Below are 22090 nucleotides of genomic sequence, written 5' to 3' on the forward strand. Positions count from 1 at the left end.
AGAGAGATCTAAGTCAAAGTAGTATAAGGAAGGAGACAATGAGGGCCCCATTATCTTTATTTTCTTTGTTTTTTCCCCCACACTGAAAAGGTTCCATATTTTAACCAACAATAATGATGTTCACAACACTTTGCATTGCTTAAGCCACTGTGCAATCTAGTGATTCTTACTCCACAGTCTTTTCCATTCAGTTTCTTTGGAGTCAGTTGGTTTGTTTAACCTTATATGGATAAAATCAAGACCTCACAGAGATAATGAGACATTGTCTCCCTCTTCTTTATCTTTGTGTGACTCCATTTTCAAGATCTTTCTAAGTGAAGAGAAGGAAACTTATTTTCCTTGTCTGTGAGACTCTTGCTGTAATTAAATTAGACTAACTAGCAGCGCATGATTGGTCACCTAAATCAGATGCCTCATAACGTGACCATTCTGTCCCTTCTCTCCATCACCCTGTCCCGCTCAAACTCTCTGGGCAACTTCGGTCAGTCACCACAGCCAAGATGTTTCCTCTCTACCTTCAGTCACGGTGAGTCACTCACAATTAGATGCAAATACTTCACATTATACATTCTGACAGGTTTATGTGGTGGATTTATGTGAGAGACTACACTCATGTTGGACCTGTTGCTCTGCAATTGCCAGCGATTCCATGTATGTTAGTGTCACAGGTGTGTTGGTCCACAGGCAGGCCTTCTACACCTCTTTAGGTGGTACATCACAACTAACTACTTGTAAATTAATTTATAATCAGTATTTGGTTCACGTTGCAGCAATAAAGGTCATGGGAATCTCTTATTTGATTTGCATGGAGATGTATTGTGTTTGTACATGTGTCGGAAGGCTGTTTATATCCCCTCTACAACTGGAGTTTGAGTATTTGGTTTTGGGTTTAACAAATGCTGATTAGAAACTGAAGATTTTTGAGGCATGGGTGAAACGTTGAAAGATAGTATTGAGAAGGCTGCAAGATTATTTTTATTCTTTCAACCATGTGAGCTGTTTAAGCTTTAGCCCGGGTAGCTGTTGTGTTGAGGGACACTGACCCTAGAGGGCAGAATCGTCCTTCAACTGAACAAGGAGCCAGTTTTCACCAGAGATCAAATACATTCGCAGTTGCCTTTTTGACTCCTTTATCTGAAGTTTTAATTGAGAATGTGTGTTATTTTGTCATTTACATTTGCTCTTTCTAAACAATCTATCCCATTCAGGAAACTAAGGCTAAAAAAGGACCAACTAATAGATATTTAAAATAAATAGGTTGAATGTAAAGTCTTGATGTCAGTATCAACCAAGCCTTTCACAAATCACATATTTTGATCACTTTTTGTACAACCCTGCGTTTTAACAGTAACGAGGAATCTAAAATTGAAGTTTAGATTGACGTTTCGATCCTGCTGATATACAATAAACTGTTCCGGCGTCGGCTTCTACTTTATGCGTCAGTAAAAATGACAGAGCAGTGTGAGGAAACAACTGATCTGAGATCAGGTCCATGGGCGCTTCCGCTTCGGAACAAACCAATCAGCTGACAGCCGCATGACAGGCAGGGCTCACGCATGCGCAGTGGGTCATTTTTGGTTGCAGGAATATGGCTGCGTCCTGATCCCTGTTGGGGGACTACGGAGTAACTGAGCAGCTTCAGCACCAGAGTGGGGATAAACGTAAAGGTACCGACCGCACTCAGAGGAGTGTGGGGGCCGAGGAACGGCTAACAATAACACCCCGTAACGATTTCACAGGTAAATGCACCCGCTGCCGAATGCCACTGTCTTTAATGCATCCTCCCCGTGTTTGCTTGATTGAACCCCGCTGCTAACAAGCTAGCTGTCCCGTTAAACCACAGTGATAGGCTAGCTCGCTGGTGGCTAGCTCGCAGCTAATCTAGTATTAGCCTACCGCAGCCCCTTTTTTTCTCCATGCGATAACAGAAGTTGATAACAACATACGTTTAGGCGGTGTGCCGTTCTGTGAAAGAGGAACAGTTGCGTCGACGTTGCTAGCCGAGCTGTCCTGCTTATTTTTAGCCGTTTGCCGTGCAGGCCTGGTGCAATGAAGCCGTTTGGCTCAACGCTTTAAGGGCAGGTAACTTTAATGCCGCTTGGCGTGGGTTTATTTGCCAGCGAGGAGTCGGTGTCATAGTTAAACATTTGAAGTATGTTCGGTGGCTGCAGGCTGCAGTGCCTCTGTTCACAGGTAACGGTAGCTTGTTACATCTTGCAGGCAAGTAGCTCTTGAAATCCTCCATCTCCGCAGACCAAGTTCGGTGTGTTCCGGTGGGATTGCTTCATATAATAATTGACTAATAAAGGCAGTTGATTGCAACACGGTTTTACTCAAAATTCTCCCGAAGAGACACAAGACACAAGACTGACATTTGCCTACAGGCCAAAGCTGTATGATGATTTTGTTGGGGTGGTGTTTTTTTACTGTTGTTGATTTTGTTTTAACTATCTAATACTGTGTAATTCTGCTGTCCACGTATAATGCATGAATGGAAGTTATACAATAACCTGAGGTACCTGACTATGCAGATTTTAGTGTGGTCATGACATACAGTACTGCGCCCTGCATTCACAACTATGCAGCAGTTTTGCTGCTCTTCATTGTCTCAGAAAGAAACAGGCAATCCTGCTCTTTATCCAAACAGCCGTTCAAAACCAGGGTGAAAAAACCAATAGAAGAAGAGATGTTTGCACATTAGTCTTGTCACCTGTGGCTGGAGTCGTGTTGGTCGGCATCTCCTCTGGGTAACCTTTCAGCTGTGGCTCATTCGCTAACAGCTCTAAGGCAGCCCTATTGGTATGTTTTAAAGCATCACGGTACAGAAAATGCCCAGTAAGGTTGAGTTTTGTTAGCAATGAGTAGCTATGCTTTTTAAAAGTTATTTTTTATAGTCAGGACATCTGCCTGAAGCATGTGTGGTTTGCTCTGGGCCCAGGCTCCATTTACTCTGCTGCTCTTGTGTACCGGTATGTTTTCTTTCCTTCCAACACTGTCCAAAATAGACCATGAATAATTTGCTATTGATCTGCATACATACAGCCAGGAAGAAGTGCTGGGAGGGGTAATCACATGATGTGCTCCCAAAGTCTCCTTGGCCCCTTTTTTTGTTACACTCATTAAAGTATAAAATTCAGTGTAATGTAGCAAAAGTGCAGTCTTCTGCTGCATGGAAGACCACGTGTGCTACAGTTCCTGTAGCATTTGTGTGCCTTCTCTCAGATTTGACACATAAGTGAGGTTGCGTTGACTTCCTGAGATAGCCGGAACTGCATTCAGTGTTCAGTGTTATGAAACAATGTTGAATATTGCATTCCGCCATTATTGCTCAGGAGGAAGGAAAACTGGAGGCATGGTGTTTCTTTTTTCAGGATCCTGCCAGAATGCTGACACAGGTTTCTCAAGGCATTGTGCAGCTGCTTGTAAATTACTGCAATATGGTTGCAAGTCGTTTCTGTCAGTGACTCTTTTTTTTTTTACTACATTGTTTCTGTTCTGAATGCCTTTTTATGTTTGAACCAGCATCATCCTTGAATAATCCCACCCTGGCTGTGAGATCTGCCCCAAATGGACAACAAAGCCTTCAGATACAGTAAATCTGTTGTCCAGATTCTAAAGCTTTTAACTTTTTTTTTGTATTTCAATCATGTACTGGGCAACAACAAGTATTCCTGTTTATCTAAAGCAATCAATAGGCTGCCGGTTATGTGCCTGACCTTATTGACAGATGTCCGGCTGCAGTTTTTTCTCCGCGTTCAAACAGGAGAAATAATGATTTTTACGTTCCAAGTTAAACTGGAGGGCAGTAGACAGGAAGGTGTGTGTGTGCGCGTGTGTGCGTGTGTGAGAATATTGGAAGGCAGTTGTAATAAACAGGTCATGTGAGACTTTTATGCTGTATCTCACCGCTGATGTAATACTGACGTTGAAGAATCAGTCAGACATGGAGAGAGAGATAAGCTGCGCTTGGGCGTTGGGTGATTGTAAAGGTGTCACACTTTGAGCGTCAGAATGTTGAACGGTGGTGCGAAGTGTGCGTAGCACTACATTAGTGTGTGTGTTACATAAATTTTTACTTTTATTTTTTGTTCAGGTCCTGTGAAAAGATGAATGTCGTCAAAGAGAACAAAGACCTGGCCTGTTTCTACACGACCAAACACTCCTGGAGGGGAAAGTAAGACCCGCCTTATAGTTCTAAAGCTCCGTGCTAATATTCCAGAATTGGTGCTATTGTCTGTGGCTGGTCAGTGCGACAATAACCTCATTTTCCCTATCTTTCACAAGTCAGTCTGGGAACACTTCAGATTCCTGACTCATAACTTCCATTGTGCTGACTTCCTTATCTTGGCTTGGGATAACATGGAGGGGTCAGCATTTACTGGTCAGCTGTGTGTTACTGCTCTGTCATGTGATGTGTAGGAAATGTGAACATACACTGAAGTGTATGGTACCTGTAATGTGTCTACATGGTTGCTTTACATTCATTATGAATACTGGTGATCAGCAGCTCTCAAAGCTAAAAGATGGACACATGTTTGAACAGAGGCCAGCAGCATCATATTACCAGTACCTACTCTCTAATTCTATCTGACCCATTAAGGCCTGCCACAGGCTTGGTAACCTAAGTAGGCCTATACGGCATTAGCCACCATCACTGTCCACATCATCCTTCATCCTGGAAATGCTGCCTAAAGTATTCTGAATCAGATCTGAGGGCCGATGCATCTGTGGGTCCCTTCTGGGTGACAGAGTGTTCCGAGAGACTTCTCACTTCATCCTGTGCTTAACGTTACATCAGATTTAATTAATAAATATGGCTGCCTGAAGGCGATGTGTCTGTCTCTCCAGAGAATGACACAATCTGAGGTCATGAGACAGGTCGCATTTTATGTAACTGGTCTGCGATTGAGTCGCCCTGACACTGTGTCTCCTGGCACTTCACTCCGCACTAAAACACGCTCTAATTCAGCATCAGTGAATCCTCTTGAGCTGCCACGACAAGCGATCTTCATTATCAGTTCAACTGCTGATTAGGCAACAACAAATCCAGTTAACAAACTGGAACCAGTAAACATGTTTGGATTTGGAAATCTGACTGATCCCTCTCAATCAAACTCAGTGTGGAAGCTGCCAGCCTTCTGCTCCTCCTGTGCAATCACAGCTAATTGTCTCATTGGTTATTGAACGGACCGGCTTAGAAGCATCTGTTCAGACTGTGTACTCTGAATTGCTAATCACACCCCCAGGGTCTGATTCATATCACACTTTGAACTGTGTATCGTGATATAAATCCTGTCAACCCAAAGCTTAAAGAAACTCAGCTGTGAAGGAAGCCCCCCTGTAGACTTTAATCAGACCCATCTGTGATTAACCCCGTCATTTGAGCAAATAGGAAAAGCACTTCTGTCAGCGTGAGTGTTCAGGATGCACGTCTGACTCTTTTTTTAGGGTCATATTAGCTCTGTTCTCAGGAACAAAGAATATTCATGCAGCATACGTCAATAAATCAGGCATTTGGCAATTTGCCTCATTTTATAGTTCAAGAACTCATAGCAAGTGATGGGAAAGCTTAGAATGTACGCCAGAAGTTATTTTTTTAATTAAAATTGAAATGAGATACTCATTTCCAAGGGTTAATATGCAGAGGAGGTGTTTAATTAAATGCTATTCATTGTTCATCTTCCAATAGCATCTTTCCAGGAGAAAGTTTACTAACGGCTGTGCGAGAAAATGAATTAATTCCGTTTTGTTCGAGCCCAGTTAGGCCACAGCTATTATCACTAAGATCTCACAAAATGAAATGAATACAATTGCACAGTCTTGTAGTGGGTGAAGTCCGCACTAATAATGCAGCATTACTATAATTATGCTGGAGGATGGAGGCAGACGATGGTGCTTTGGGACAATCCTTTATTTCAGTCCTGCCTCAGGCTGCTGTCCATCCTGTCTCTTTGTGTTAGTGATGCCTTTTCTCAGTTTTCCTCCCTCGTTAGGACTCGCTGTAACTATCCACATCTAACGAGCACGTTCGAGAAGGACACGGGCCGAGTCAGCAGTTCAGCGTGTCGGATAGTGTTAAAAGAACATGCTGTTCACAGATGAACCCTCACACGTGTGTTTTTAATAGATATCACAACAATTGTGCAACCTTGTCTCTTAAATGTCCCATTTTGACTTAAAAAGCGAGACAAGAAATGCAAACCGCAACTGTCGGGGGGGGGGGGGACACAAGCTCCTCAGCTCAGCATAGCAAGGAAGTGGTTTGGCTTAGCAGAATTGTACATGCCTTTACTTCTACATGAGACATCCTCCATCTCATAGCAAAAACAGTGTCACACCTTCTTGTGGGTCTTGCTGACAGAGGGCCTTACGTCTGTTCCAGGTACAAGCGAGTCTTCTCAGTGGGGACGCACGGCATCACCACCTACAATCCTACCACACTAGAAGTAACAAATCAGGTCAGTAAGTGCACAGCTTTGCATTCATAAAGCTTTTCTACACTGTGGCTTAGAAAATGCTTGAAAGATCGCTGGGCTGCGTTCGCATCTTCATTTCATCAACGTTTTGTTTTCCAGTGGCCTTATGGAGACATCTGTGGAATCAGTCCAGTAGGAAAAGGTCAGGGAACAGAGTTCAACCTCACATTCCGCAGGGGCACGGGCAAGAGGTCGGAAACACTGAAATTCTCCACAGAGCATCGGACAGAGCTGCTCACAGAAGCACTGGTGAGACCAAAGCTGCCTCGTTTCACATTAAATTGGTCTTCTTATTAGAGTTGCTGTCAGACGCACTTTTATAGTTCTGTCATAGAAGCAGAAAAATATAAGGGATTATTATCTAATGTGTAATTTGACTTCTCTTTTTATTGTAAATATCAATATGATACTTTTTTTAAGCTAGTGTCCTCTATCTGCAGAGATTCAGAACAGAGTTTTCAGAAGGAAAGATAACAGGCAGAGTAAGTATGACCGTCCATCCAAGCTAAAATTCCAGTTTAGTGGGATTTCAATGTCATGTGACTAAAATGCTTTAACCTGTGTGTGCTGAACAGCGCTACAACTGCTTTAAGCACCACTGGAGTGACACGAGGAAGTCTGTGAGTTTGGAGGTGACGCCTGGTGGAATCGACCAGATCGACCCGCACACGAACCGGGTAGTTTGTTCCTACGACTATCGTAATGTCGAGGGATTCGTCGAGGTCTCCGATTACCAGGGAGGCTTCTGCATCCTCTATGGTGGCTTCAGCAGGCTGGTGTGCATTCACAACATTTTGTGTGTTTCTTTATGAGCAATATTCAAGTTTTTGTAACCTGTTGTCTCTCTCAGCATTTGTTTGCATCAGAGCACCGGGAGGAAATCATCCGCAGCGCCATTGAGCACGCCGGGAACTTCATTGGCATCACGCTACGGCTGAGGAAGGATCCCCTGACTTTTGAGGATTTTATGACCAACCGGTTGGGGAAGTACAGCGCAGACGAGAGCATCACATCACTGGCTGAGTTCGTGGTGCAGAAGATCACGCCTCGGCACCGGGTGAGAACTTACATTTTTAAAATATGCTGGTTTCAGAGGTTGAAAAAGTAAAAATATATGACTTTTCCTTGGTGACGGGTCTTTAGGAGCCCGTTAAACGTATACTGGCACTGACAGAGACGTGTCTAGTGGAGAGAGACCCGGCGTCCTACAATATCGTCACCCTCAAACCCTTTGGAGAGGTAAGCAACATCAGACTGTTAAACTACAGACTGAAAACCTCAGAAGCATTTTGTTCTCATTGTGTTTGGGTCTTTCACAGATTAAATGTTAATTGAACTGCTTGCCTCTGTTTTATTATGTATGAGCGACATTACTGCTCTGTGTAAAAGCTCTTTAGTATGTGTTACACGAATACACCCATCCCTTCTTGGTGCCGCCGGCAGGTTTTTGCTCTCATCTGTGATGCCGAGAACCCTCAAGTGTTTACGATTGAATTCATCAGAGGGCAAATCAGAAAGTTTTGCTCCACGGAAAGGTAAACAGCCTGATTTTACCGCCCTTCCAGATGTTTGCCTGTTTGGACCTGCTCTAATTTAAGAGTTGATTTACACCGGGTGCCTTTGTGTGTGCAGAGACTCACTCTTAGCCAGCCTTCTCGATGGAGTGCGTGCATCAGGGAACAGGGACGTGTGCGTCAAGATGGCCCCCACGCAGCGAGGTCAGAGATGGGGCCTGTTGAGCATGCCGGTGGATGAGGAGGTGGAAAGTTTACATCTCAAATTCCTCGCAGCGCCACCAAGTGAGTGCAAGATATTACTGTTTTGGTATCCACAATTTGATATTTGTTATTCCCAGAACAATCTTCAGATATCTAACAAGGGATTATTTAATAGCTGTAGATCTATTTTGTGTTTGCAAATCAGCATTTCAATCTGGGTGATATTGCAGGTGCATATCTGTGTCAGACTGGGACTGTAGGGTTGTAATATTTAACGGTGCCATCTTTTCTTAAACTCAGATGGAAATTTTGCCGATGCTGTCTTCAGATTCAATGCCAACATATCCTACAGTGGAGTGCTTCATGCAGTGACACAAGATGTGAGTGTGTCTGAGTCTTGTGTGATTTCCCATCCATCTGTTTTCCCGACTAGGTCTCACACTTATCCTCCCTCTTTCTCATTCTTCTCTCCAGGGTCTTTTTTCTGAGAACAAAGAGAAGCTCATCAACAATGCCATTCTGGCACTTTTGTCCCAGGAAGCTGAACTGCCTGCGCTTAATGCTGAGCTGGAGAGTCATTTCCAGGCTATTCGACGGTTGGTGGCCTCAAAGGCCGGCTTCCAGGCTTTTACCCAGCTACCCAAGTAAGAAGGCAGCAGTTATCTGTGTTCGTCTGATTTTCTCAAGGGTGAGCTGCTGGTTAACAGGCATGCTCTGTCATTCCAAGGTCTGGTCAAGGGCCTGGAGGCACAGATGCAACGTAAATATGAATCCATACATCTCAGTGTCCTCTCTTGCCTGTTTTTCATCCTTCAACTGCTAGCTTTTTCCCAGATTTATTCTTAGCTGTCTGTCGATCGTCCGTCTCCCTTCCGTTTTCATCGCAGGCTCTTCAAAATGCACTTAAGATAGTGGAGCTGTCTGCCTCGATTTGTCTTGACCTCCCTCTCCCTCTTATTTCTGTGCCTCCCTCTCTGTCCTGCTTTAGCTGCTTTGTCCATTCTACACTTAAGAGTATAAAACGAGTAATCTCTTGGGTCACTGAGATGTATGAGAGGAATTGTATTTACTGTTAAATATTTGTTTCTTTTAAGAAATGAGCCATAATTGGTTTATCTGTAAGATTCATTGCTTGTGTTGCTTGGTGTTTCCCTCACATACTCACCAGACACAAAGCACTATAAACACAAATGGCCCGTTTTTATTTGGTTTTTTTTAGATGGAAGCCTCTTTTATATTTCTTCTTTACAAAAACATCAGTGAAAGAAACAACAAGTCAATTCTGATGCAATGAATTCTTTGTGTATCCAAACCCAGACCTATTTTAAGTAATATGGTGTTTGTTTGCTTTATCTTGTCATGTTTTGTGCTTTCAAGTGGTGTCTTAAATGTCTGAATGTATCATTTTGTGTGCCAGGTTCAGGGAAAAGTTGGGAGTAAAGACGGTAAAAGCTTTAAAACGAAACAACAATGGTGTGACACATGCTGCTGTAGATATGCTCTGTGCCCTAATGTGTGTAAGTATGTCGAAATCAACCGAATGCACAAATCTGAATTTAAAATGCTTCTCTTTATGTGTTTTTATGTACTCTTATTGTTCCTTTGCAGCCAATGCACGACGATTATGACCTGAGGCAGGAGCAGCTGAACAAGGCCTCTCTGCTGTCGTCAAAGAAGTTCCTGGAAAACCTCCTTGAAAAATTCATCACCAATGTGGTAGATATATTTTTATATGTGTGTGTGTGTGTGTGTGTGGTGTGTGTGTGTGTGTTGTGTGTGTGTGTGTGTGTGTGTGTGTGTGTGTGTGTGTGTTGCAGTCTTCTGACTTCTAAATATGCGTTGAAAAGGTAATTTGTTAAATGAGTTATGTTCACGTGTAGAGTCTCACTTGTAGTTTTGTCTGTGTTTTAGGACCATGGAACAGGAGCTTTAGTCATCAGTTCTTTACTGGACTTCTTGACATTTGCACTGTGCGCCCCTTATAGTGAGACCACAGAGGGGCAGCAGTTCGACATGCTGCTGGAAATGGTTGCATCGAACGGCCGAACACTGTTCAAACTCTTCCAGGTGATTCATTACAGCCCTCCAGTGTGGTTGTGATAGTAACATCACATCAAGGTGTGAGTTCAGTAAACAGAAGTGTATTAAATTGTCCTTTTCTTTAGCATCCATCAATGGCAATAGTGAAGGGGGCAGGCTTGGTGATGAAGGCCATTATTGAGGTAAACTATAAACAATCATTGGTTTACAATCATTACATTAGTATTAACCTATTTCTCTGACTTCAGGAGGGAGACAAGGAAATCGCCACTAAAATGCAGGAGCTGGCTTTGAGTGAAGGGGCTCTTCCACGACACCTGCACACCTCTCTGTTCACCATCAGTGCTGACCAGCGGATGCTTACTAACAGGTCAAAGCCCCAAAAAAGTCACACACCACTACAGTTCTGCCTATACATCAGGAGTTATTGGCTTTACATTTGTCACGTGACTGGTTAATTATATGTTAGTTGTACGTAAATTAAAGAAGCCGCAGAACAAAATGCTCAATTACCAGGATTTCCATTTTCAGGCAGTTGAGTCGGCATCTTGTGGGTCTGTGGACAGCAGAGAACCCTGTTGCTATGAACCTCCTGAAGAGGATACTGGTAGGGTTAACAATGAGTTTGCTTTCAGACTTTCATACACATATTCGATGCCTGCTTAGAGCATCAGAGATGGAGCACTTGGTTACGAAGTGCAAAGCGAGGAAAAGGCTTCCCATTTTAATGTGTTTTGTGCCCTTTTAGCCAACAGGTCTGCTGGCCTATCTGGACAGCACTGACGCAGTCCCAGAGAAAGACATGGACAGAATGCACATTCGCGACAACTTGAAAATTGCCACGGTACCTGGTTAAACTTACATCACATCTGAGACAATGAGAACCCCCGCAAACAGCAGAACTCATGTAATAGTTGGGTTTGTTCTTGCTTTTTGCTTGTAAAAGGACCAGCTGAATCGAAATAAGGTGCCTGAGTGGCAACGGATCGCAGGCAAAGCAGCAAAAGAGGTGGAAAAGTTTGCCAAGGAGAAGGCTGATTTGGTGCTGATGCACTGGAGAGATAAAATGGGAATAGCTCAGAAAGAGGTGAGCGTTCTTGCTGACAGGAAGCTGGTATTTGAAATGATCTGCTGCTGCTCCTGCTGCTGCTGCTGCTTTAGTGCCCGTGTTTTTTATGCTGAACCGGGCAGTGCTGCAGAACCCCATCAGACAGAACAGCAGCCTACAGGGTCTTTACTTTTGCATTAAGCCGAGCAACAGATTTGATGCCAGAACTGGAATAAAAAACATTTAAAGATGCAAATGCTTGCGCTTTCTCTTCAGTACTTTCTCTATCCTCAATTTTGGTTTACGTAACCAAAACAAGCAATTTTCCATCAAAAATGCTTTTGTCTGGATGACAAGGTTGCACTCTGTGATGATGGACCCTGGGGGTATACTGGCTTACATATGTTCATGTTTGTGCCTAACCTTTAAAATGAAATTTATTTCAACGTCTACGTGCTCTTTTTTCTTTTCTGTCCTTTAACACTGAGTAATTCAAAACGCCTGCAATAACTATATTTTGATTGGCTTGCTTTTTGTGAATGTTCCCTTTTTAGATGCTCCAGCAATCCAGTAATAATAGATCAGAGTTTAGTCATAGTTCCAGTTAGTTTTATTGTTGTAGCAGTAGTAATGCATTTTAGTCCTATTCTCTTCTGTTGAATCTGAGGAACAATAATCTGTGTTGTTTCTGTCCCACCCTCCCCATGTCTTGTGTGATTTCTCTGCTGTGAAACAATGCAGCAGGACAGAAATAACCTGGTAAGTAGATTTGACCAGTGGGATCCATGCCTTCATTTCTTCCCGTACCCTGTCTCTTCACCTCGCCATCAGATGACATTGAATGAGTTTTTTGTTTGTTTATTCAGCCATATTATGGACAAGTAGACGGACAATGTAGAAAACTTGTACTACTCCAGATACTCATTTAATGCATTAGTAGGTATCACACTGTAATAATCGTCATGTGAGAACTTGAGCTCAGCCAAAATGCAGCGGTAGCTTCATATTTTCAGGTCAGAACACAATCTAATTCACACACAGCCAGAATCAAAGAACTCATTTAATGTCGGGATCCCATGTTGGTTTTGGGAAATCATACCTTTTCTGGTTTTTCCATGATGTTTTTTTTTATCTTCTTTTCATATTTGATATTCTTTGTTGCATTATTATACATACAAACTGCTTTCATTTTATTCCTTTATTGCCTCATCATTCATTCATCATTGACTTCATGCGTTCAGATGCTGCAAATACACTGTAGCTAATTGTCAGTGATGATGCTCTGATCTGAAAGCTTGCATTTGTTTTCAGAATCCAAACCAAAAGCCAGTCATCCTGAGGAAGAGGCGGCAAAGAATAAAGATTGAAGTCAACTGGGAGCTTTTTTATCATAAGTAAGTAATAAAAAATCCTTAGTTTAACAGCATCTTTTCATTCTGCATTCCTAATATGTCCTCCCATCTTCTCCAGATTCCAGCTGGACCACGCTCGGTCCAATCTCATCTGGAACCTGAAGACAAGGGAGGAACTGCGGGACGGCCTTGAAGGAGAGATGCGTGCCTTCAATGTGGATCGCGAGCTTGGCAGTGGAAACGTCATCTCCTGGAACCACCAGGAGTTTGAGGTTTATTTCACTGTCGGATATCTGCCTTACGGTTATCAGTTTATCAAGACGGTTTAAAAAGTAGCTTTGTGTTTATGCTGATGTTTGCAGGTGAGATACGAGTGCCTTTCGGATGAGATAAAGATCGGGGATTATTACCTGCGTCTGCTTCTGGAGGAGGATGAAAACGAAGAAACAAACGCCATCAAGAGATCGTGAGACTTACGCTACATCCATCATCTAAGTGCAGCTAATTTATCCTTCTGCACTCAAACCAAAATGTTCTTTGCCATTTCCCAGATATGAATTCTTCAATGAACTTTACCATCGTTTTCTGCTAACCCCCAAAGTTCACATGAAGTGCCTGTGCCTGCAGGCACTCACTATAGTTTATGGCAAATGCTTTGAAGAGATCGGCCCCTTTACAGACACTAAATATATAGTGGGAATGCTGGACAGAGTGAGTACCAAATGAACTTATATCATTATAGAAGGGTGAAGTAGTTTCATCATTTCATTAATCGTGACATCCAAACTCCTCCTCCATGATTAAAGTGCACAGACAAACTGGAACGAGACAGACTCATCCTCTTCCTCAACAAACTCATTCTGCACAAGGTAATTCTTTAAAATAATAATAATAATAATGCAGCAAAACCGCCTTTCCATCATTTTTTGGTGTCATCAATATTTTTACATCATTTACTTTCTAGAAAAATGTGAAGGAGATGATGGACTCTAACGGAGTACGCATATTGGTGGATCTGCTCACCTTAGCCCATCTGCATACTTCAAGAGCTACCGTGCCACTGCAGGTAAAGACGTCTCCATAGTAACAATAGTTAATCTGCTGATGATGTTGTTCACCTTTGTTCAACCTTGAACTGGCTGAAACCCGTAATGAATCTCCTGGGAGTGTCGACCTGAATGTTTGCATATTTCTGCAGAGTAATGTCCTGGAAGCATCTCCGGACATGAAAAGAGAAAGTGAAAAAGAGTGGTACTTTGGAAATGCTGATAAAGAAAGAAGAGGACCTTTTAGCTATGAGGAAGTACGCAATGAAGATCAGTCTTTCATGTTTACAGAAAATTGTTGTTTCAGCTCTCTAGATGACTCACGTCTTTGTTTCTGTCTTTAGATGCAGGAGTTTTGGAGCACAGGCGTCGTGACGGCGAAGACACGTTGCTGGGCTCAGGGTATGGATGGTTGGCGTCCTCTACAGGCCATCCCACAGCTAAAATGGTGCTTTTTGGCCACTGGACAAGCAGTAATGAACGAGTCAGACCTGGCTACACTCATCCTTAACATGCTCATCACCATGTGTTCCTACTACCCAAGCAGGTGGGCTGTCTGTCTGGAAAAAAATGTTAATTTATTTGTTTGAATGTGTGTGATGATGAATTTTGTCTGTTTTTTCAGGGATCCAGACAACGCAATTATCCGCCCTTTACCGAAGATCAAGAGGATGATCAGTGACAATGCTTGTCTCCCACATATTGTCCAGGTTATTGTGCTATTCTGGTGGTCTTTGTTGTAAACATTTATGCCGTTCTCACATTCAAACATTAACTAAATTTGTTTTGTTTTTTACCCATTGAAGCTACTGTTGACCTTTGACCCTATCCTGGTGGAAAAGGTAGCTAACCTGCTCTACCTGGTGATGCAGGACAACCCTAATCTGCAGCGCTTGTATTTAACAGGAGTATTCTTCTTCATCATGATGTACACAGGCTCCAACGTGCTGCCTGTTGCAAGGTGAAAGGGCATTTTGATCTGGAACTAACTCAAAAACTCAATCTAATAATACAGTAAATTAATGTGATCTCTGGTTTCTGTAGGTTCCTGAAGTACACACATCTCAAACAAGCCTTTAAGTCAGAGGAGGTAAAAAAGTTTTTTCTTTTCTTTTCTTTTCTTTTGTTTTTTTTTTTTTTATAAATGACGTGGTTGTATTTTACGAGCTTCTGTGAAAATACCACTTTACCTTTGTACCTCCTCTCCAGGCCAAAGGTCAGGACATTGTTCAGCGTAGTGTTCTCGGTCCAGTGTTGCCTGAAGCAATGGTGTGTTACTTGGAAAACTACGATGCTGAACGCATCTCTGAGATATTTCTTGGGGAGTTTGACACACCCGAGGCCATCTGGAGCAGTGAAATGAGGTACACGCGACCAGTTCTGCTCATTGTTCTACGAAATGGTCTGAAATTCAAAATGAAATTAATTATTTGTTCTGTTTTAGGCGGCTTATGATTGAAAAGATAGCTGCTCACGTTGCTGATTTTAGCCCCAGGCTGCAGAGCAACACACGGGCGCTCTACCAGTACTGCCCCATTCCTGTGATCAACTTCCCACAGCTGGACAATGAGCTGTTCTGCAACATCTACTACCTCAGACATCTGTGTGATGTCAGTCATTTCCCTGACTGGCCCATTAAAGACCCTGTACGTCTAATTTAAACAAATGCAAAGATTTATACCTGTTATAAAGTCTCCATTGTTTAAAATCGTCCTACACCTCTCCTGCAGGTGAAGCTGCTAAGAGACACTTTAGAAGCCTGGAAAAAGGAGGTTGAGAAAAAGCCTCCTTCAATGTCTGTAGATGATGCTTATGACGTCCTGAACCTTCCTAAAGGACAGGGGCAGTGAGTGCTCTTTATATTACATTCTTTTTGTGACTTTAATTATGTTTATTGATTTATTATTGATAATTGTATTTAAAATGAATGGACTGCAATTAATGGGCTTTCTTTTTTTTTTTCTTTTTTTTTTTAGACATGAGGAAAGTAAAATCAGGAAGGCTTATTTCAGACTGGCACAGAAATATCATCCTGACAAGAACCCCGAGGGCAGGGTAGGCTTGAGGATCCTCACTGGAACATTGCTACTGTCCATAAGGATTACACAGCCTGACATGTGAATTTATTGTGGATCTTTCAGGACATGTTTGAGAAAGTCAACAAGGCCTATGAGTTCCTTTGTACAAAGTCGACCAAAATCCTGGATGGTCCCGACCCAGAAAACATCATCCTTATCCTTAAAACTCAAAGCATCCTGTTCAATCGTCACAAACAAGGTAATCTTCATGGAGTTAACATGCTGTTCCCACACACTTATGACCAATATTACATTCCCAACCTCTTGTTTATCTTCAATCAGAACTGGAACCATACAAATACGCCGGTTATCCTATGCTAATCAAAACCATCACAATGGAAACGGAGGACAATCAGCTCTTCTCCAAAGCCTCCCCTCTTCTCCCAGCTGCTGTAGAATTAGCATTCCACACCGTCAACTGCTCGGCTCTGAATGCCGAGGAGCTGCGTCGGGACAATGGCATTGAGGTATGCCCGTGGCAGATTTAGAAAGAAATGACCCAAACTACACAAAACATTAACGATCCTTATGTGTTTCTTGATACATTCGATTGCGATCGATTGCTATTTTTTGTTCACTCAGGTGCTGTTGGAGGCTCTGTCTCGGTGTGTTGGCGTCTTAACTGCATCCAGCAAACCAGATGACATGGCTGTCCAGGTAATTATCAAAATCTGAGCAGTCTTCATATACAGATATTTTCTGTGCTACTTGTAGACGATTCCTTCTGTTTTTTTATAGGTGTGCGGGCACATCTGTAAATGCTACAGCGTAGCAGCGCAGTTTGAGGAGTGTAGAGAAAAGATCATTGAACTGCCTAATATCATCAGGGATCTTTGTCACATCCTGGTCTATGGAAAGGTGAGAATCATAATGTGTTAAACTGATTTAAACTTGTCTTTCGTCAGTAATTGTAAAGACATATATTAATGTTTATCTGCCGTAGATCTTTGTGCTATACTGTCCTCTTCTTCCTCTTAGGGTCTCCCGAAAACGGCCTCCGTGGCAGTCCAGTGTGTGAGCTCCTTCGCGGTGGATTTCTTCCTGCAGACCCATCTGTATCATGCCGGCGTGCTGTGGCACCTGCTCGCCAACCTCTTCAACTACGACTACACCCTGGAGGAGAGCGGCGTGCAGACAAGTCAGGACACAAATCAGCAAGAAGTGGCGAACCATCTGGCCAAACTCAGCTTATTAGCTCTCAGCCGTCTAGGAGGTTACAATCAGTCGCTGCCCAGTGCCGGCGGGAATAATCCCACATCAGAAATTAACGGTGTTGAGGAAACACTTCCAGAAAACCCAGCCATTCGCAAGAGCTTAGCAGCCATGCTGACTCCTTACATCGCAAGAAAGCTCGGAATGGCACCTCCCGCTGAGGTATGTTGTGCATGTGAATGCAAATTCACTGTGACACAAATAATCCCAGATTCCTAAGGAGAGTAAACACACTCTGCTCTGCATTTAGGTCTTGAAGCTGCTGAATTCCAACTCTGAGAACCCCTACTTGATCTGGAACAACAAAACAAGAACTGAGCTGCAGGAGTATCTGGAGACTCAGCAGGAGGGAAAGAACAGGGTAGGAATATCTTCTTCTGGGTGAAAACTACCTGCAGTTTATTGCTTTGCTGCCCAGGTCAATTGGAATTGGTATATCCTGTGTAAATTATAATTTAATCAAATGAATTAAACATGGATGCTTTTCTTGTTTTTTTTGTCTGTTAATAGGGAGAATCTGATAGCAGCTTTGGGGCAGAGTTTGTGTTCACTGATCACAGTAAAGAGCTGATCGTGGGTGAAATCTTTGTCAGAGTTTACAATGAGCAACCAACTTTTCCTCTTGAGGTGAGTCAAACATGACAGGCATTCCTGCCATTTTCCATATATTTTATTTGGAATGAATGAAGATTATATTCGAGATTTTTCTTGTCAAAAAGTCTTTTTCAACCTGCTTTCAGTTTCAAATAGTAAATGTTTTGTCATCCTATGTTCTTCCGTTCTTGCTTTTAGTATCCAAAAGCTTTTGCAGCTAGCCTTCTTGACTATGTGGGCTCGCAGGCCCAGTACCTCCACACTCTGCTGGCCATGAATCAAACCAACAAAGTGGAGTCCCAGGCACACGCCGAGAGGCTCCGTTTTGCTGAAATGGCTTTAGAGGCTCTCCGCAACGTCATCAAGAACAACCCCGGTGAGATTCTAACACTTCCTCCAGCTCTGCTCACCTTCTGGGAAGGTATTCGATTTTAACATGTTTATTTTAGAACGTTTGTTCTAAGTGATTTTTCCTTTCAGGTTCTGAGTCGGAGTGTATTGGCCATTTCAAACTGCTCTTCTCTTTGTTGCGGGTTCATGGAGCTGGCAGGGTTCAGCAGCTGGTGTTGGAGGTACATACATTTGATCTCCCATGTCATAACATAATTTTTATGCCCACGTATGCAGGTTATTGTTATTTTGATGTCCTCGCCAGGTTGTAAATACTGTGACTTCAAACCAAGAATGCGTCGGCAACATTGCTGATTCCCTGGTGTTGTCCAACCTGCTGTTACTGCTGCACTCACTCCCATCCAGTAAGACCACAACAGAAAATGTAAGCATTTCTGAAAAGATTCCAGTTGACTAATACCCTTTTTATTTAATGTAGGTCGTCAGTTGGTGCTGGAAACCTTGCACGCTTTGACTTCCAACACTAAGTTAGTCAAAGAGGCTATGGCCAAAGGTTCGTGCAGTTCTGTCGACATGTTTTTTTTTGTAAGATAAGGTCCCGTTTTTCTCAGAATTCTGAACAGAAGAATATCTTTGTTCCCCAGGTGCTCTGATCTATTTGCTAGATCTCTTCTGTAACTGCACCCATCCCCAGGTTCGCACACAGACAGCAGAGCTCTTCTCTAAGATGACATCAGACAAGCTAGTTGGACCAAAGGTCAGCAAAGATAAGGAGAAAAAAGGAGGTTTCCTCTCTTTGTTTCATCTTTCATCAGTTGTTTTCCCCAATAGGTACGTTTGACGCTGATGCGTTTCCTCCCCGGCGTGTTCATGGATGCCATGAGAGACAATGCAGAGGCAGCAGTGCACATATTTGAAGGGACGCACGAGAACCCAGAACTAATCTGGAATGACAACTCGAGGGAAAAAGTCTCCACTACTGTCCGAGAGATGATGCTCGAGTACGACCCAGTTTGATGCTCTGTTTTAAATCAGCTTATCAATATGAGCTTCAAGTGTCACTCTAAAAATACCTAAAATGGTGTTTTGGATTTTTTGATTTTCAGGCACTTTAAACAGCAGAAAGATAATCCTGATGTGAACTGGAGAGTAAGTGATTATTTACACAGCTTTGCATCAGAGCTCAGCATGTTATAGTTGACTCATTGTAATGATTACTTTTGGTTCAGGTTCCAGAGAACTTCACAGTAGCTTACGGTGCTGGACAGGATGAGCTTGAAGTCGGTGGAGTCTTCCTTCGCATCTTCATTGCTCAGCCTGGCTGGGTGCTGCGTAAACCTCGAGAGTTCCTGGTTTCCCTCCTGGAGACCGTGACTGAGCTGCTTGAGAAAAATAACCCCAATGTGAGCGTCCTGTTTGAGTTTGTTGTCACATTCCTCGCTCTTTTGTCTCACACCAATATTTTCCTCTTCCATCCTTTCCACTCTCCTGCAGGGTGAGGCTCTGGAGACGGTCACCACAGCAGCAGTTTGTCTGTTCAGCACCCAGAGCCAGTTGGCCGACCAGGTCCCTCCTCTTGGTCACCTGCCTCGGATCTTGGCAGCACTCAACCACAAGAACAACACTGTGCCCAAGAACTCCATCCGCCTGCTCCACGTGCTGTCAGACAATGAGGTGAGGAGCAGAACGTATGAGCAGGAAAAGGGTGTCTTGTCATTTTTCTTAAAAACAATTTTCAAAATCGTATTTTCTGTAGCTGTGTGTACGTTCCATGGCGTCTCTGGAGACCATTGGGCCCCTCATGGCGGGGATGAAATCTCGACCTGACATGGCTGGATTGGCCTGTGAAGCACTCAATCGCATGTTCCAAAAGGAGCAAACTGAACTTGTTGCTCAGGTAAAACCACACCCTTTAGCTTTAATGTTAGGTACACGTTCAAACAGTGATTGGTAATGTGCTAAACAGGCTCTGAAAGTGGACCTGGTTCCATACCTGCTGAAGCTTCTGGAAGGGGTCGGTCTGGAGACACAAGAAAACCCCTCAGCTATAAAGGCCCAGATCGTGAAAGCTCTGAAATCCATGACTCGCAGTTTACAGTTTGGAGAACAGGTTTGTGTGGTGTGAAAATACAGCAAGCAGAATGTTGAAGGCATTTATGAGATCACTGAATCATCTATTTGCAGGTGAATGAGATTCTAGCGAGGTCCTCGGTATGGAGTGCCTTCAAAGACCAGAAACACGACCTTTTCATCTCAGAGTCGCAGACTGCAGGCTACCTGACAGGTGAAGTTTTTAAGTGGTGTCACCTTGCTGAGACATTTTTCTATCACACAAAACTGTTGATTTTCTTCTGTAAGCATTAAACTGGTAAGTATTGACTGTCCTCCTCTGACTTGTTGTTCCTAACCTTTAATGCTATGGTTTGTCCTTTAAAAAACCTTGTGGCTGATGCCTCACTTGTACTCAAACCCAGTGATCCTCTCTTTCTACACGTCCTACCATTTCCTGGCTGTGCCCTTCCCTTTCTGTTTGCCCTCACATGTTCTCCTTAGGGGTTTCCACTCCTTCTCTCCTGGCTGCCAGCAGCCCCCTGCGAGGTGGTCTTTAGACTCCTAAGCTGGGCCCTCACAGCCCTCCTCTCACTTGCTCTGATGCAGGTAGACTCCCACCTGTTGTTTGACCTCTCTTTACTCCCATCTACTGTTCCATTCCCAGTGCTGCATCACCACTGTGCTGAAAGTAATGTTCTAACATCTTCATTTGCTCATCTATTTCTTCCTTTTTTTACATAGAGAGGATTAGGTTTACCGGTTTCAAATCCAAAAATGAGAAAACATAAATTATACATGGATATTTATGTAAAATAGAGTGATCCTCCATTACAACATTACTTTTTCCTATCATCCATCTTTGAACATTTTAAGCCATAACTGGGTCAAAACCAGTACCAATCACATCCATTCTTCTAGTGTCGAGCATCATTAACAGTCCAGTTTTCCCAGCACACCACAGATTTACAGAGTCGTCTCTTTCCTCCTGTCGCCTGTAGGTCCAGGAGTCGCAGGTTACCTTACAGCAGGAACTGGCACCACGGTAATCCCCAGCGTCCCTCCCCCCGTGGACGACAGCGGAGACCAAGGCTGACGGACACGCTCGCGCAAACACACAACTCAGGCACCCAGACTGCCCTGCAGCCCGACAGCCGCAGCTCAGAGAGGGATCTGTTCAGCTCCCAGTCAAGGGGAATGGAGAGAGAAAGACTGAGTAGGAAAAAAAGCAGGCTGTCATCCACCAAAATCTGTTCAACATCTCTTCCTGTATTCTCCTTCCTCTTAGAAACAACACTTGAGTCTTCATAAATGCTTTGAAATTGTTTTTTTTTAACAGATTTCTTTTGTTTCTGTGCTACTTTTCATGTTCCTTCCAGCAACACAGAAAATTTAACTTTTGTATGAATATATTTTTTACTTTACATTTTCTTTTTATAAGAAAGACATCAGAAGGCTTCGGCGCTGATTTGGTTTACGGTGTCTTCTGTTTTGTCTTGTTCCTGTTTTTTCCAAATCATAATAGGCTGCATTGTCCACTAAAACCTTCACAGAGGCCACATTTGTGCACTTGAACTATCCGTCTCACATTTACTACTCGGAGAAATTGATTCTCAAATCTGAAAGGAAAACATGTTGAAATAGGAAATCAGAAAATGTATTTTTCTGATCTTTCTGATTTGCTTGATCCACTCTTACATAGTTGTGCAATTGCTTTTCCAGTCTCTTATTCCAATCTTTTTATCTCAGAGTTCATTGTTTGCTCTCTTTGAAGGCTACCCTTTCTGCCTCACATTTTAAAACAGATTACCCTCCACCCCGCCCCCAGAATGCAAAAAGCACTAGAATATTTATAAGTGAATAATAACCAGTGGAAATGAGCTTTTGCTAAGACATGACGAATGACTCTGATTATGGATCTATGTGACAGACTAGTGCAATTTGTGAAATGTTCAATGTAATATTGCATATATAAACTTTCTATATTGAATGTACATTAAAAAATAAATCATTCGCACTTGTACATAAAGTTTTAAGAATAAAAGGGAACCCACAGTGTTCTTTTGTATCTGCATTTGTGTTTGGGGAGCAATTCATAATTTAAAAGGTAAAGACAAAACCAAAAT

General features: G+C 42.9%; 1 protein-coding gene across 4 annotated transcripts; it reads left to right on the plus strand.

Annotated features, from left to right (window-relative positions):
• The first annotated feature begins 485 nt into the window (after positions 1-485).
• LOC130513571 (dnaJ homolog subfamily C member 13-like) lies at positions 486-22022 on the plus strand. Of its 4 annotated transcripts, none has more exons than XM_057012341.1 (57): positions 486-526; positions 4094-4174; positions 6383-6458; positions 6576-6725; positions 6917-6958; positions 7052-7252; positions 7327-7533; positions 7620-7715; positions 7920-8011; positions 8109-8275; positions 8495-8574; positions 8669-8838; positions 8922-8954; positions 9612-9711; positions 9803-9910; positions 10106-10261; positions 10360-10416; positions 10483-10604; positions 10766-10841; positions 10983-11078; positions 11181-11321; positions 12024-12041; positions 12594-12676; positions 12753-12906; positions 12997-13100; positions 13186-13345; positions 13441-13503; positions 13599-13700; positions 13833-13937; positions 14025-14227; positions 14306-14390; positions 14487-14641; positions 14725-14770; positions 14890-15044; positions 15125-15326; positions 15411-15526; positions 15657-15735; positions 15822-15957; positions 16041-16225; positions 16341-16415; positions 16497-16616; positions 16737-17132; positions 17221-17331; positions 17481-17597; positions 17763-17940; positions 18045-18136; positions 18220-18319; positions 18394-18468; positions 18560-18672; positions 18747-18916; positions 19022-19064; positions 19145-19318; positions 19410-19589; positions 19672-19812; positions 19882-20025; positions 20100-20199; positions 20966-22022. In XM_057012341.1, exons 1-57 carry the CDS (start codon positions 501-503, stop codon positions 21058-21060), a joined length of 6852 nt encoding a protein of 2283 aa, XP_056868321.1. In that variant the 5' UTR covers positions 486-500; the 3' UTR covers positions 21061-22022. The 4 variants fall into 4 exon arrangements, with proteins under 4 accessions (XP_056868321.1, XP_056868322.1, XP_056868323.1 ...); XM_057012342.1 differs by lacking the exon at positions 486-526 and adding an exon at positions 1537-1739; XM_057012343.1 differs by lacking the exon at positions 486-526 and adding an exon at positions 2008-2082.
• Positions 22023-22090: the final 68 nt, after the last annotated feature.

This window comes from Takifugu flavidus, chromosome 17 (assembly GCF_003711565.1).
Source record: "Takifugu flavidus isolate HTHZ2018 chromosome 17, ASM371156v2, whole genome shotgun sequence".
Classification (NCBI taxonomy): Eukaryota; Metazoa; Chordata; class Actinopteri; order Tetraodontiformes; family Tetraodontidae; genus Takifugu; species Takifugu flavidus.

What these genes read in the sequence shown, in the direction of transcription:
- LOC130513571 (XM_057012341.1), top strand. Translation starts at nt 501, where the DNA reads ATGTTTCCTCTCTACCTTCAGTCACG. An exon ending in ACCTCCTGAAGAGGATACTG is followed by an intron (nt 10,842 to 10,982) that starts GTAGGGTTAACA and finishes GTGCCCTTTTAG; the next exon opens with CCAACAGGTCTGCTGGCCTA. An exon ending in ACAAGCTAGTTGGACCAAAG is followed by an intron (nt 18,673 to 18,746) that starts GTCAGCAAAGAT and finishes TTTCCCCAATAG; the next exon opens with GTACGTTTGACGCTGATGCG.